General features: G+C 34.8%; 1 protein-coding gene across 1 annotated transcript in view; it reads left to right on the top strand.

The window, feature by feature from the left end:
* Positions 1-2,402: 2,402 nt before the first annotated feature.
* LOC108757124 (M-phase inducer phosphatase-like) overlaps positions 2,403-14,434 on the top strand; it is a 55,958-nt gene continuing 43,926 nt past the window's right edge. Inside the window, exons 1-2 of the mRNA XM_018501506.1 lie at positions 2,403-2,788; positions 5,950-6,216. Of these exons, the coding sequence (XP_018357008.1) occupies positions 6,078-6,216 (139 nt within the window). The 5' untranslated portion in view covers positions 2,403-2,788; positions 5,950-6,077. The remainder of the gene's footprint in view (positions 2,789-5,949; positions 6,217-14,434) is intronic.

Here is a 14,434-nt window from a genome sequence, read left to right as displayed (position 1 = left end):
AATTGTAAGTGAAAGTATGAAGTGACAACGATAATTTGTTATGAGAATTTATATCTTTCGATAAGACAGAAGATTACATTTTTTATTATATTTATATGTTAGTATTGATAAAAATAACGATAGCATTCTAGAATCAGATTAGATATATAATGATAAACCTATACATGATATATATTATATATTTTATATATCCGAGTTTCTTCGCAAACCATCTTGACCAGAGAAACGAAGTCCAGGTGACGACAATTTATGCGCTTATTAGGTGATTGTATAGGAACCAATGTTAATAAAAAAAGATATGTGCCCCTTCGGAGCATAGTAGTATGAAGTAAAGAGGACGATCTATTTTCAGTATTTCGAATAACTTTATTAATTAGATATAATTTCCAAATCGATCGCGTCCTAATTTTGATAAAGCTATTGCGTATTACGCACGCTGGAAAAAAAATACGTGCGTCGCTTCGTAATAAACAGGAGATATTCATCATAGAGTAAATCGTGCGAGACAAATTCGTTTTTATATATCGTATCGGTGGAGCATTTATTGCATCTACATGCTAATATATTATATTATATGATTGTCTAAATTAGGCAAGCTTTAATAAATTTTTTAAATTTTATAGAAAAGCCTCTATGTGTGTGCATTTTGGCCATTGTGTCGCCTTCAATCCTTTTTTGTGCTGAAGATAATAAAAAGGAAACCGTTCTCCTGTTATCCTCTAAACATAATTGTTTATCAACTCCAGTTTTTTAATGTGATATTTATAATGTCTGGTTTTGTAATGTTTGATTAAAAGTACAATATTTGAAATAAGCTAGGCATCGGAGCAGTTACTTATCAGTCAAAAAATCTGGATTCAATTCCGACCCTTGTTTTCCTGCATACATAGATAACAAATAGATCATTCTTTATTAATAACGACTTTTTTTATTGTGATGCAAATTTAAAAAAATTTAAAAATTAAAGAAAATATTTATACTACATTAATTCGTCAAATATAACGAGCATTATTATGGTATAAGTACTTTTTTACAAAATCGTGTCGCAATGAATATCTATTTACTTGCACAAAATAAGTAAATATTAGCATTTGTAGTCATTCAGGGATTAACGATTTATTCATAAAATCGTTAATCACTGAATATTGTAAAATTATAAATAAAAATCTTTGCAAACGAACAGTCCTTACCTATTGGGTTATAATATTCTTAGATAAGTTTGTATTGATACCGTCAGATGGCGGAACGATATTAATTTGTAATCAATTAATTTCCTGCAGGAGTGACAGACAATTATTTGGGCTTAGCAAATCCACGGACTCGAGCACAATACATTGCGGATCCTCATATGTTTATACATGAAAAAAAAAGGTATGTGCTCCAATTACAACCACATATATACGGTTTTTGTGAGGGATAACAATAAATATTTGAGGAAAGAAATGGAGCAAGATAGTCTTTAAGAATAACAACGGGAATAAGAAGTAGATTTATTCAATCGAGCAGGCGAAAGCTGATCTTTTAATTAGATCTTTTTATTAAAAAGAACAATTCATATTAATAAAGAAAGTTAATTGAAATAAATCAGGAATAATAAAAATACGCGGTTTAATTTCTTAGAATTTATTTAAAAGACATTGTAATGTTAAGCACAAATCCGAATAAAATTTCGTAGGAAAGTATTAAATTATTAAATATAGGTGTGTTTATCTTCAAATTTCAAAAATGTAAGCAAAACATTAAAAATAATATATTTGGCAATATATGAGTATCTATATAAACAGAGCTGGATATGTGAAATGCTTTTATTTAAAAAACCGCATTTGTAAGATAATTATATTTTGTATTTTATGAGAGCATATGAAAGTACTTTTGTATTTTTGTATTTCAAATATTAAGATTGACAACTAGTTTTATTATTTAAATTACAAAATATGAAAAATTTAATCTTTCGATTTTATATACAAAACATATACAATACGTAATATACTTTTTATGTGCTCCGTTTAAATAAAAAATATACATATTGCAAATAACGTGTTTTAAACGAAAATATTTTTAATACATGCCCAATAAATTGCTATAAATTACTATGAAAGAGCATGATAAAAAAAAACAAATATTCGACGAGATAACGTTCGTACTTGGTCGGGAGCGAGAAGCGAGAAGCTAGAAGTTAGCCGAGTTAAGAGAAAACGGAGTACAGAAAGTGTATCTACCGAACAGACCTTCCCCCCCACCTCCTCTACCTCCCACCGCCACCTCCTCCCGTTTCGCGCCTTTTCCACCCGCGCGCGCGCACCGCGATTCGCGCCTTTCGTCGTTGGTGGTTGGTGGCGGTATGGCTTACCGCGTTTGACAAACAAATTAGAAACGACTGTTGATCCCCGTGCCAGAGTATCGGTGCGTACATCCCGCGCCCGAAGTATCGTTAATAATCGTCGCGGTGGAACCGCGACCGGACCACGTTATCTTGTTATTAGTTCGCGACGATTCCGGCGAGTTTCCGTTGCTTTCGCGCGGAAAGAGTGATCACTCCTCAATGGCAGGAAAACGCTACAAGTGAATTGCTTCTGTTGCTCGACCGGCGACGAGGATCCCCCGGTTAGCTCTATCCCTCCGACAACGTGACACGCACGTTCACGTATTTCTTTCGTCCGCGAGATAAATTCGCGTGTTCAGGAAAATCACGCGATTAAGGCGCGCTTTAAAAGGCGGGCTTTGTAGGCTGGCAACTGCAATCCGCGCGTACGAAGGAATCACCTATTTCATTACTTCATTATTTCGGGTAAATATATCGCAATGTATGATATACAGAATAAGGCATCAACACTAATTATATGGATGATTCTTGGAATAAGATTCATATCTTTGTTTAGAAAATTAATAATTAGTAGAAGGTATATTATATATAGATTTGTTCCCATACAACCTATTCTCCAAGGGACGTTCTCGGAACGTTTTTAGTATGTATTATAGATCTCTTTAGGACGTAAAAAATCGTCTTTAGAAATATCCTTTGGAAAATTGTTGTGTGGGTCGCTTTTAGCTGAACTTCTTTGCATGGTTTATTTTTTTCTCCATTAAAGAAAAAGAGAAAAGATATGAACTTTGTGCACACAAACGCAAAAAGTTCAGGTAAAAAAATTAATCTATTTATTAATTATGTTCTGTATAATATGTATAAAATATGTAACATTATTTGTATAGTAACATAATGACCCATTATAATATGTATTGAATCGCTGTCTCGATCGTGACTCGGCCACAAAGTGCGATGTCAAGGATACAAACAGGGTACAACAAATAACAACTTGAGCGAGATTTTATGTGGATTTCTTTTCGATCAAGTTTCGTTGTGATCGCTTCAGTGTCGAAGATCGACGAGCCATTGCAGAAGAAAAAACGCGCGAAGAAATTTTCCATCTGGATTTTAATCCTGCGACTTTTTAAGTTTCTCTTCTATTCGAAGATTTATACATCTGAGGTGTTCCACAATTAACGACCTCGTTTTTAGACGATTCGTTACTCGTGATTCGAGTACTTCACGGTCTCACTAATAACGAATTCGATTACTTAATTGCATTGTATTGGATTTAAGACTGGGCATGTTTTTGAAATTCTTTTATTTAAAAAACAATATTCGTAACACGTTTGTATCTTATATTTTGTATTTCAGCGGAGCACATAAAAGTATTTTGTATTTTTTATTTCAAATATTAATTATATAAATAATAAGATTGGCAATCAATCAATTATCATTTGAATCGATCAATTATTATTTGAATTACAAAATACTTTTGATTTTTTTATTTGAAATACAGAATGCTTTTATGTGCTCCGCTAAAATATGGAATACAAAATACAATTCTATTACTGTGTTTAAAATAAAAGTATTTGTAATACAATTTTGTATTTTAATAGAACTCATAAAAGTAATTCTGTATTTAAAATCAAAAGATTGAAAGTATTTTGTAATTCAAATAACATTTTACAAATAACATTTAACTTTGCTAATTTCTTGTGTAGCAACTTTTAGTATACACTAATCTAATAATGCAAGAAACTGAATTTGTTATAAGAAAAACTATTCTGTAGAATAGATTCATGAATAAGATTGAAGTCGCGATTTGTGGCACACCTAGTGTATAGTCGAGGCCGACAAGAAATATTCATCCCACTAGGGTTTCCGGGAAATGTAACGACTTGGATTGACTTCAACGGTTTCGATGAGAAAGGAGAAGGCACGATAATATTTCTATTTACAGGAGAAACTGTTATCGCATTCATATTTTGCATTAATTAAAATAATTCACAACTATTATAATGAATTATTCCAGCTGTTTTCATTGATTGTAGATTTCTCCAAGCAAATTTAGTGCGAATATATCGTTTATCACTTAACTGTGGATTTTACTTGTGTGATTAGATTTATTGTACGAGTACGTGTAAAAAAATTTTATTTCCGGCACTACGAGGGGAAATGTTGAGTGACGCGATTATTAAAGTTTAATTTTGGTTCTTTAAAGGCCATTAGATTTTGATTTTATATAAACGTAAAATTTTTAGAATATTGTAAATTAAGTTGTATTCAAATTTTACTTAAAAAGATTGTCAAAATTATAAATAAATTATGTTTATTACAATAACAGACAACAGTTTCTTTTTACAGAGAATGTAACTTTGTTTGTAACATTTGGGATTTATCACCATAATTTACACCGTTTTATAGTAATGCCGGATTAAAATTTAATTGACCAGCTTTTCGATATATTCTCTAGAAGATCATTTGAATTTCTTGAAAAAAAAATTCGAGATCAATAGATAAATTGTAGTCTCGAAATGATTACCTTATATATTAAAGTGTAAAAAAAAAAAGAAAATTTGTATACATGATATTGTATTTATATAATTGAATATGCATGATATAATTAAATACTTTGAATTGTAATGAAACTTCGAATTAATAACCGCAAATAGATAACACGTTATCGCTACGAGTACGTTCCTAACATCAGCGTTATCGTTTTGCTTCTAGTATTTCTGCATCCTGTTATCTCGAACGAACAGTAGAAGCCAAACGGTAGAAGTCGACAATTGACTGTACTTTAAAGTTCACTGTCAGCACTAAAAATCTATAGTGCAATGAAAATCAGAAATTTTTAGTGCAGCATTGAATTTTGGAGTATAGCCACACATACATACATTATTAGAATAAGTACGGAGCACAAACTAATTTTAAAGTTGCTGTTACAATTAGTAGAGGTCTTTACTAATTAATAAACGTACACAAATACTAGTACATATAGTCAGATAAAAGCTACTTTCGTGTCGTGAATAATTTCTTTTCGGAAACCACGACTTATATAAAAATACTGCCGTATTTCTCGAAAACATCTATAATGAAGTATTACTTTAATGCTCATTTAAAATAACGAATTATAGTAAGTGGACAATTTTTTAAAACTAAAGGGACATTTCTGGGCATTCTTGTTTACTGTTAATTTCAAGAAAACCTTTTCGCAAAAAGCGACTGGGAAAAATCGAGCATCATCACAATAATTGAACACCCCGTATATATGACGATCAACGGACTGTCGAGGATGAAATCATATAACGACGATGGGTCTCGTTCCCACCAATTGGTGGCCCATTGTACATCCTCGATTTAACATTTGCGATCTTGATTTATAAAGCCGAGAGACATACGTATGAATAACGACGATCTTCACTGTTATTTCTTGAAAGTTTCCCGATTCTTCGATTTTTTCCTCAGCAACAAGGATGATCTTGAGCGATGAACATCGCCCCTTCCATTAGAATAACCGAACGATTAAGACATCGATTACATTTCGTAGTGTATTTTTCCGCTGGATTTCACGAGAGATCACTGAGCATCACGTCATTGAAGTACTATCAGTTCTCTTTTTTTTTTTTTTTTTTTTCTAGAAGCCAACGTCGCTCCTGACATCGATTCGACAAATTCGAGAGGTCGCATTCTCGTCTGCATTCGCTAACTCGCCTCGTCGAAAACGAGCTGTGTCCACGCAAAGTAAACGTCGTCAACCAACGTCAGGATGGATTTAGCTTCTTCCGAAAGATCCCTCGCCGAGACGATGAACATGGAATCACCAATGTCCAACATCGCCAGTGATCTATCGAAATCGTCACTGGATTCCGGCAGTGCAAAGAAGCGTCACTTTCCACGTTCAAAAGGTATGTTGCAAAAGTATCATCGACGCGAAGAGATTGCCGTGTATCTGCAAGATAATTTGAGAACGAGATTATGTAGAGAAGTTTTATTGAAATAAATGTCCTACATTCTTTCGATTCAGAGAGTAATCACTTAAGTCTTTTGAAGAACTCAATAAATTGACTTGAAATGTATCTTGATAGAAGCGACAACCTTTCGCGTCAATAAATTTGTAATTTACATCAAAATTCACACTATAAATTCACGATATAAGAACAAGAAAAACATATTTGCATGATAATGTGATAATGTCATAATAAATTAAAATAATTGTAATAAAAGTTCAAATTGATAATTATGAATAGATAACATTGCTGAACAATGTTAAACCTGAAGTACTACTAATATTCACTCATAATTGGCAATTCTAATAACGCTAGAAACATTGGTATAGTTTTATTTACAATTCTAATTTTTTTCATAATGTGATGAGCGAGGCGGGAACTATGTCAAGTTAATTATGGGCAAAGCGGATACTGATAGAGCGGAACCTAAGAGCCTTCCGAAAGGCGGGTTATTCGTTAGGGATTTCCCCGTCCTTCAACGATTTGTGAACGTCTACCGCCGGTCTGAACCCCACAACCGCGAGTTCGCAGCCTCAGTAGTCAGTGGTTCTCATTCACGCGATTCCAACACGGTGATATTTTATGGATTTCTTTGATACGCATTTACTTTCTTATTAATTTCATTAAGCCTATTTTCAACATCTGTATTATTATTGACGCAATCGTATTGACGCTGTTTGCGTTGTGCGTTTCACTGAAGAAAACTTATTAAATCTTGATAATATTTCTTTGAGTAGTAAGTAAACATAAACTTACAATAAATAAATATTTACTCAATAAAAAAAAATGATAATAAATCAAATTAACATGCATTATTTTAACAATGCATTATTTTATTAAATAAACACACACATGTTTATTATTTAAGAAATATTTACTTAGAAATATTCAAATAAATATTTATTAAAATTTAATCTGTTTTCAATGTTCATTTAGTGTTTTATTTGTTCAGTTCGCACATTTCTTATCGATGAAACACGCGTTTTATGTAAATATTTTTTAGTAAAGATGCAATTTACTTTTTTTTTTGTTTTCGAATAATTCTACTTTTCGGTAACCGTGATGTGGAGTTAATTAACTCGCACGACGCGATCGTTGAGCACCCTCTCGCAACCGTGAGGCAAGTAGTAGCTCGTGCCGGGGTTACGAAGACCAGGTGCTCACCTGCTCCTTGTTGGGTGGCTGGTTAGGCTTGGCGCCCCCTTTTATTCATGCCCCCGGTAAAGCCCCGTGGAGATTCGCAACGCGAGCGAACGGCTGGGCACGGTAGCAAGCATCCCTCATGCTTTGGGGATACTTACGGTACTTAGACGTTAGTGGGATATCGATAGTTGGATAGTCTAATGATTGGCGATCCATGGGAAAGTTCGGTCAAACGTAAATATCCTACGACATTTTTTTAAAGTTTATTCTTTAAAAATATATATACAAGATCTTCATCTGATATCTTTTTTTCCAAACACGTTCTTGTGAAACTGAGACATACATTTCTGGATAACATACAACTCTGTTAATTCGTGCAATTATTGATATAATTAATTATGATATATTTATTAGTATCACCCTTAGCTTTCGCAATTTAAAATTGAGAGTTACAATCGATCGTTTATGTTTCATTCATATAACGCAATGACATGCAAGGCTGACACACTTACATACTAGATATTTGTTCTTTAAATCTGAATCAGTGGATAATCACTGATATCAGTGCCAAGTATACCATATTGATAATCAGTGAATTAAATGTGAGGTCCCTCTAACCTAGCTGATCTTTATTATGTGATCGAACTAACCTTGTTTTAGTGTATAAATTCAATAAATATGGTATTGGAAAATTAATATGCAAATATCAATACTTTAGTTTATATTATATAGTGCTCAAATATTCTTCCTTTTTAGTTGAACTTTGCTGATATCAGTGCCAAGTATATATGTCACTGAATAATTAGTAACTATCCACTGATTCAGATTTAGAGAGTGTATATTAAAATTTTATTTAAATATTTATATATTAGAATGTTTTTAAATAATTTTTTTATTTTTTCAATTCATCGTTGCTATAGAATTTTAATTTAATTTGCACACGAGTAATGAAGAGAATTAATAATTAAAGAGGATAACTCTAATTATTCGCGGGTAAACACATATACACATGTTCGATGAAAGTTTAGTACATGCATAAACGCATCTTACGTGCGATACTGACCTACCCTCGTTAGACATCAACACATCGAGAGACCGTTAAGAATACAGCTGTCTCGCGCGAAAGACTGGGGTCCGTATTTCCGACTCCCTTTAACACTACGTTTAGCTCTAAAGGTGACTGACCGATTCCGTATCGTATCTTATTCTTAATACGATCGAGTTCGATGACTCAATGACGGAAAAACAATTATTTACAAATGTAATGAGTTTATAACTATAAATATTTATAACATATAATCAGGAATGATAAGAGGATAATAATTTAATTACTAATACATATATGCGATACTAACTAATCTAAGTCTTATTTCTAATTTTTTTAGACATAAAATGTGGATGACTGCAATTTATTTAGAGCTCTTTATTATTTATTAACGTTATTATTCTTTTATTTGAATTGAAGTAAAAGCAAGAGACTTGAACGCGTGGAAATTCACTTTTCGAAGTTTTGCTTGTTTAAAGGAAGCTCGGAGAAAGTGTCAATTCACTTGTTGATAACAATTTTATTATAATAACGGAATAATAACAGAAAAGGTATGATCTTTTAGCATAAAAGGATGGTTTTGCTGAAATATCTAAAAATTTAGCTATAATAGATACCGATCTGAAAATAATTTCATTGGGCCATTAAAATATAACAGTTATGTAGGACGTTCAAACTGGTTGCTAGAATGTCTAAACTTTTTGGAACATTATTCATTATGTTTAAAATTTCTACATAATTATTTTAATGGTTTTTAACAAAATTATTTTCAGATATGTATCTACTAAAAAAAAAAATTACAAAATCTTAATACATATTTCTTTGAATAGTATTAAGTAAACATTTACTTACAGTAAATAAATATTTACTTAACAAATAGTTAAATCAATTTAATAATCAAATAAATCTCTGTTTACATTTATAATAAATATTTATTACGTCAAACTGTTTAAATAAATATTTATTAAAATTTTTAGTTTCTTTTTCAGTGTATCTAACTTTTTAAATACTTCAGCAAAATCATTCTTTCCATGTATAAGTTATCATATTTTTTTCCTTATTTGCATATGAAGGGACTATATAATTCGCCGCCGAAATCATTCAAGTGTGATAATCGATATACAACAGTGACGTTTTACATTCTAAATAGAGGCTTAATTCAGTAGATCCCATATTACGCGAGTTATGGTCGGATTAAGAGAACGTCGCAGACGTTCGCAGCCGGCCACGATCTTTTGCACTCTTCGACGACGTTATCGCCGTTGCAAATGCCGTCGTGCAGCGGCATGGAAGTGTTGCGCCGCCACATGGCGCGTTTCGTTCTCGTCCGTTGCCTTGAAAGTCCGTTGTACGAGGGGTACAACAACGACGGGGCGAACGGGGCACCCCTATATACACTACCCGGCTCTAGTATTGAACGGGCTATAGCCGAGACGCGTGTACGCCCGATAGCTAGGCACCATGGACAGATATACACACGCACGAAGCGTGCCGCTCGCGTGCAAATTAGGTAATTACCTGTGAACGCGCGTTTTCGACGACTGGCACGCTCTTTAGCCCTTTGGAAGAATAATACTGATCTGCCGTCGACTAATCTAGCAATCGGAATAGTAATCATGTACCTCGCGTTAAGGGAGAAACGCTTAATTACGCCTTTTAATTAACGCAACATACGGTTTCACGATATGCTATCTTCGGAATTCGCGCGAGACTATATTTATGATTCGTCAACTTTACTTAATCCTAGGCACATTGCGTCTTTTTTTACCTGGGAGAAATTCCACTCTATAAAATTTTTTGGTACACATTTTTTTCCATTTTTATTAAATATAGGTTTTGACATTTGAGTTAAAAAACTATTTAGCAATGTAACAGAGATGTTGGAAAGTAATTCTGAATTTTTAGCCTAGAATAGAGGCTACAAAGATTTGGGTTGGATAGAAAAGAGGCGCTTATAAGTAAAAATATGTGTGCCTACGAAGAATTAACATTAGGCTAAATAAAACATCTCGAAATGTCAGATAAAAATATATCACAACAAGTAAATAATTCGCAATAAGTTCATCGATATATTGGCTATTATTTTCGGAATCAATTTTTGTTAAATTTTTTAACACAATGTAATCAATTGGCGCATCGCTTTACAGTTTGTAGCTGTATTGTTGTATAATTACCGATTTCTCTGCGTATAAAAAATCGATCCGGCTTCCGCAAAGAACGTTTAATGGGGGAAACAGAATAAAAACATGCGGCGGCAACCGTCAGCGCAGATGAGCGAATTGAACGGTACAAGAGACGTTTCTTTGACCAATGGCTTTCCTATCAAGATTTAATATTTAAATGTCCCAAAATTTTATGCCATGGCAAAGCTAAAGGTGCGGAAGGGAAGGGGGAAAGACCGACGAGAAAAGAGGCAGAAGAATGAAAGAGGTTTGGGTTCCTCGGGATCCTCGGGGTCCCAAGCCATTAACATATCCTGTAGGGCCGGTAAGGCAGGTCTCACAATATTTCGGAGAAGGCGAAGGTTAGCACTTTCGCAACCTTTAACGGTCGCGGGCCCGAATTACAAATCGCCTCGGGTACGGATTCGGTGCGAATTCCGTGGATGCCGTTGTTAAAAGCTGAGAACGAGAGGACGTGGCTCAGGGTACGACCAACATCGCAATTGCGAGGCAATACGTGTTGAACATCAGTGGGTGAGTGTTGTAGTTTCAACCCTTAACGCGTTTCCACGTTTCACTAACATATGGCTCGTTTTAATTAGTCGATTTGTATACTCTCTAAAACTTTTGGAGTAAATTATCTCACTCTTAAAAATTGAAAGTTGAGCCACTTTTTCCAAAGGTTGGCTCAATTTTCACTCTTTAGGATGGGATTCGACTCTAAAGAATTTGGAGAACAGAGAAATCTGTGATAGAATTAGGCGATAAGGCTCACATAGTGATAGCGATTGGCACATCTCCGGGGTTGGTTGCCATCCGAGGATTCCAGTTTTCCCTTCTCGCGATTGCGCCCGGGGAAGCACCTTTTGGCGGATCCGTTGGATGAAAAATTCGTTGAGCGCGTGCCGGCTGCACGCACGACTCGACTACCCCTCGTCTTACTACCCTCGCTAATGTCGAAAGACGGAAGAAGAAGCGAGCGAGATAGAGAGTAGGGTGAGCTTAGTTATCGAACAGGCCGACCGACCGACCGACCAGCCAACCCCCCGTTAGGCTCTCTCTTGTCGCTTGTTTCCTTACCTCGGTCTCTTGTGTCTCGTTGCGATGTGTCTGGTCCCGATGCGTCTGGTCCCCGTCCCGTCTCGCAACTCGTAACAGGGTACACGCTTCAACTTTTATTCCCACCGACGACGTTCCGTTCTCGCAGACTGTTATTCAACGTCTATTCGCTTTTCTGTTCCTGTTCACGTTCGAACGCGGCGATTAGCATTGACGTAATTTCTCATGAGATCGATACCCCATACGCTGATACGGAAGAACGTGTGTCTCACACGTAATCATCGCGCTTCTAATAAATACGAATAAATCTGTAAATTCGCTGCCATACGTTTATGGCATGGGAATTTGAACTCGGGCCGTATTACACCGGTTTCCATGTCTGGCAATTTAAATAACATGAATACGACTGAATATAATTAACTCGTAGCTGGTTTTTATTCAGAATAGAAGCTTACTTTTACATTTTTTTGTATAAGTTTCACTGTATTGTTTAAGGTTTACATTTCTGACCTGAAGATTGTCATCTTATTCGCATAGTCTTGATATAAACATCCATTTAAGTTTATTAGTTATTATTTATATTTAATTGATTAATGTCGCTGCGTGAAAACGTGACAGTTTAATTTGTATCTTAATCTTCCGATATTCAATGGCCTTATCACTTATCACCGCAAAAAAACCCGAAACGGTTGGATGGGATTGGGGGACTACCCTTCGAGACCCTTAGGAACCATACAGTGGGGTACGATGAGATATAACAGAATGATTCATACACGCACATTAACCACGATGCTGGGAATCCGACTAACGAATCATGTTCAAACGGCGTACATCTTTTTTACGAGTGATAGCCAAAGAGAGATCGCCGTGTGGTCCATTCTCTGAACGAGGAACATACGCAGGTAAATTCGACTACATTAACAGTGCATAAAATGATGCGCAGGTAAATTTGACTACATTAACAGGAAGAATGAGCGGCCGATGTCCCAGCTGATGCTTGTACTTACGGGAAGACCGATAATACCCGCGTCAGATGGTTTCACGTAACGTACATACCTAATGTGAATGATATGACGGAAGCTCGTGTAGAAAATATCTATATACAGTATATTTCAAAACTTTAATTTTTCATATGACGAAGATTTTTTCAATTGAAAATTGAGAAATGATGAACCATGTTTAATTTGCCGTAATGAATAATTAATTCGAAATTCTTTCTTGTTTATTAAAATTTAATGTGTAGCATAGAGTAGCAAAATATTTTCATAATCTTAAAATTCTGTCGAATATAAATAAATTGAATAGAACCGCCAGTTTATATTTCTGTTGAAGTAATATCTGGAAATCAAAATTGCTATTTCTTACTCGCGTATAAGTAATTCGGGAATTATATCGAAATCTCGATTTTTGTCATAAAAATATAAAATCCACAAATTAGAGAACAAATTAAAACTGGACTTTGCATAATTATTTGAAGCAATGTGTAGCATTCGATGAAATAAGTGCTTCTGTTGTTCTCTCTCTTTCTCTCTCTATGTCTATCTATCTCTGTCTGTCTGTATTTCTATCTATATGCTATAACTTATGAATAATTTAAGAGACACAATTTTAAAAGACGTATACGTATTTAAACTGAAAGTATATCTTTATGCATTGGGGGTACCTCCTGTGATACCCGAAAGAATTTTCGTTTTACGACTTTATTTTTATAGCAAGCACGTACTCGAGTTTTTTTTACGAGTTTTGAGATGATTACGACAGTTAGGCCTCGCAAGAACGGTTCCGACGCGAAACAAGGGCCGCCGCCCTCGACACGGTGGGGTAGGTTACACCTGTACGAGCATGTTTAAAATATATAGCACATGGTGCGTGTGTTCTATCTCGTTGCACCACGGTGCACCGCATGTTTAGCGAGCCGCTGATGGCAGTGGCGATGGCCTCGTTGGTATCGCAACAGTTTACTTGTCTGCTTCTTTATCTTGCTCAAATATTGTTTTATTACCGCCGACACTCCTAGATTTTCTAATCCTCCATTGAACAGTGTATGATTCCCACCCTTCCCTCTAAATGCAATTACACGCGTGCACGCACGTGAATCGCTCGCGTCGGGCAAATTCATAGCGCGGTCTCTGCAACCGTGGCACGCGCCGGTTGGACCGGTTGGTCCCGCCAATCGATATCGGATAGTCGAATATGCCCTTCGTAGGCAACGCGTTTTAAGCCCGTATCAAACTATTGAGATTAAGGATTGTAAATTGAAGATTAGAATTCGATCAATCAGATAATCTTAAACCTTTATCCGTTGTATTCCTATGAGTAATTGAATTCTAATTCCCAATTTACAATTCTCAATCTCTAGTGCATAGTCCAATATGATACCTCTTGACGAAACGTTTTTCAGTTAGGCAGCATATCTATTTATATAATATCTCATTAATCCAGTTTGTAAAATATAAAATACTCAGAGAGTATTCTATATTTTACAAAGTGGTTTAACGAGACACTTTATAAACAGACATATATAAACTAGAAATCCAATAACAGTTTAGATTTTGTAAAAAAAAAAAGAGAAAGGTGCTATCTAAAATTCTTTGGAATGAAATCTCACTTTAAAGAATGAAAATTGAGACAGTCGTGATAAAGAGTGGCTCAATTTTTAATTTTTAAGAATGAGAGTTCACTCTTCAGAATGGGATTAATTCTAAAA

This window comes from Trachymyrmex septentrionalis, unplaced genomic scaffold (genome assembly GCF_001594115.1).
Source record: "Trachymyrmex septentrionalis isolate Tsep2-gDNA-1 unplaced genomic scaffold, Tsep1.0 scaffold132, whole genome shotgun sequence".
Taxonomy (NCBI): Eukaryota; Metazoa; Arthropoda; class Insecta; order Hymenoptera; family Formicidae; genus Trachymyrmex; species Trachymyrmex septentrionalis.
This window is presented reverse-complemented; position numbering and strand designations above follow the sequence as displayed.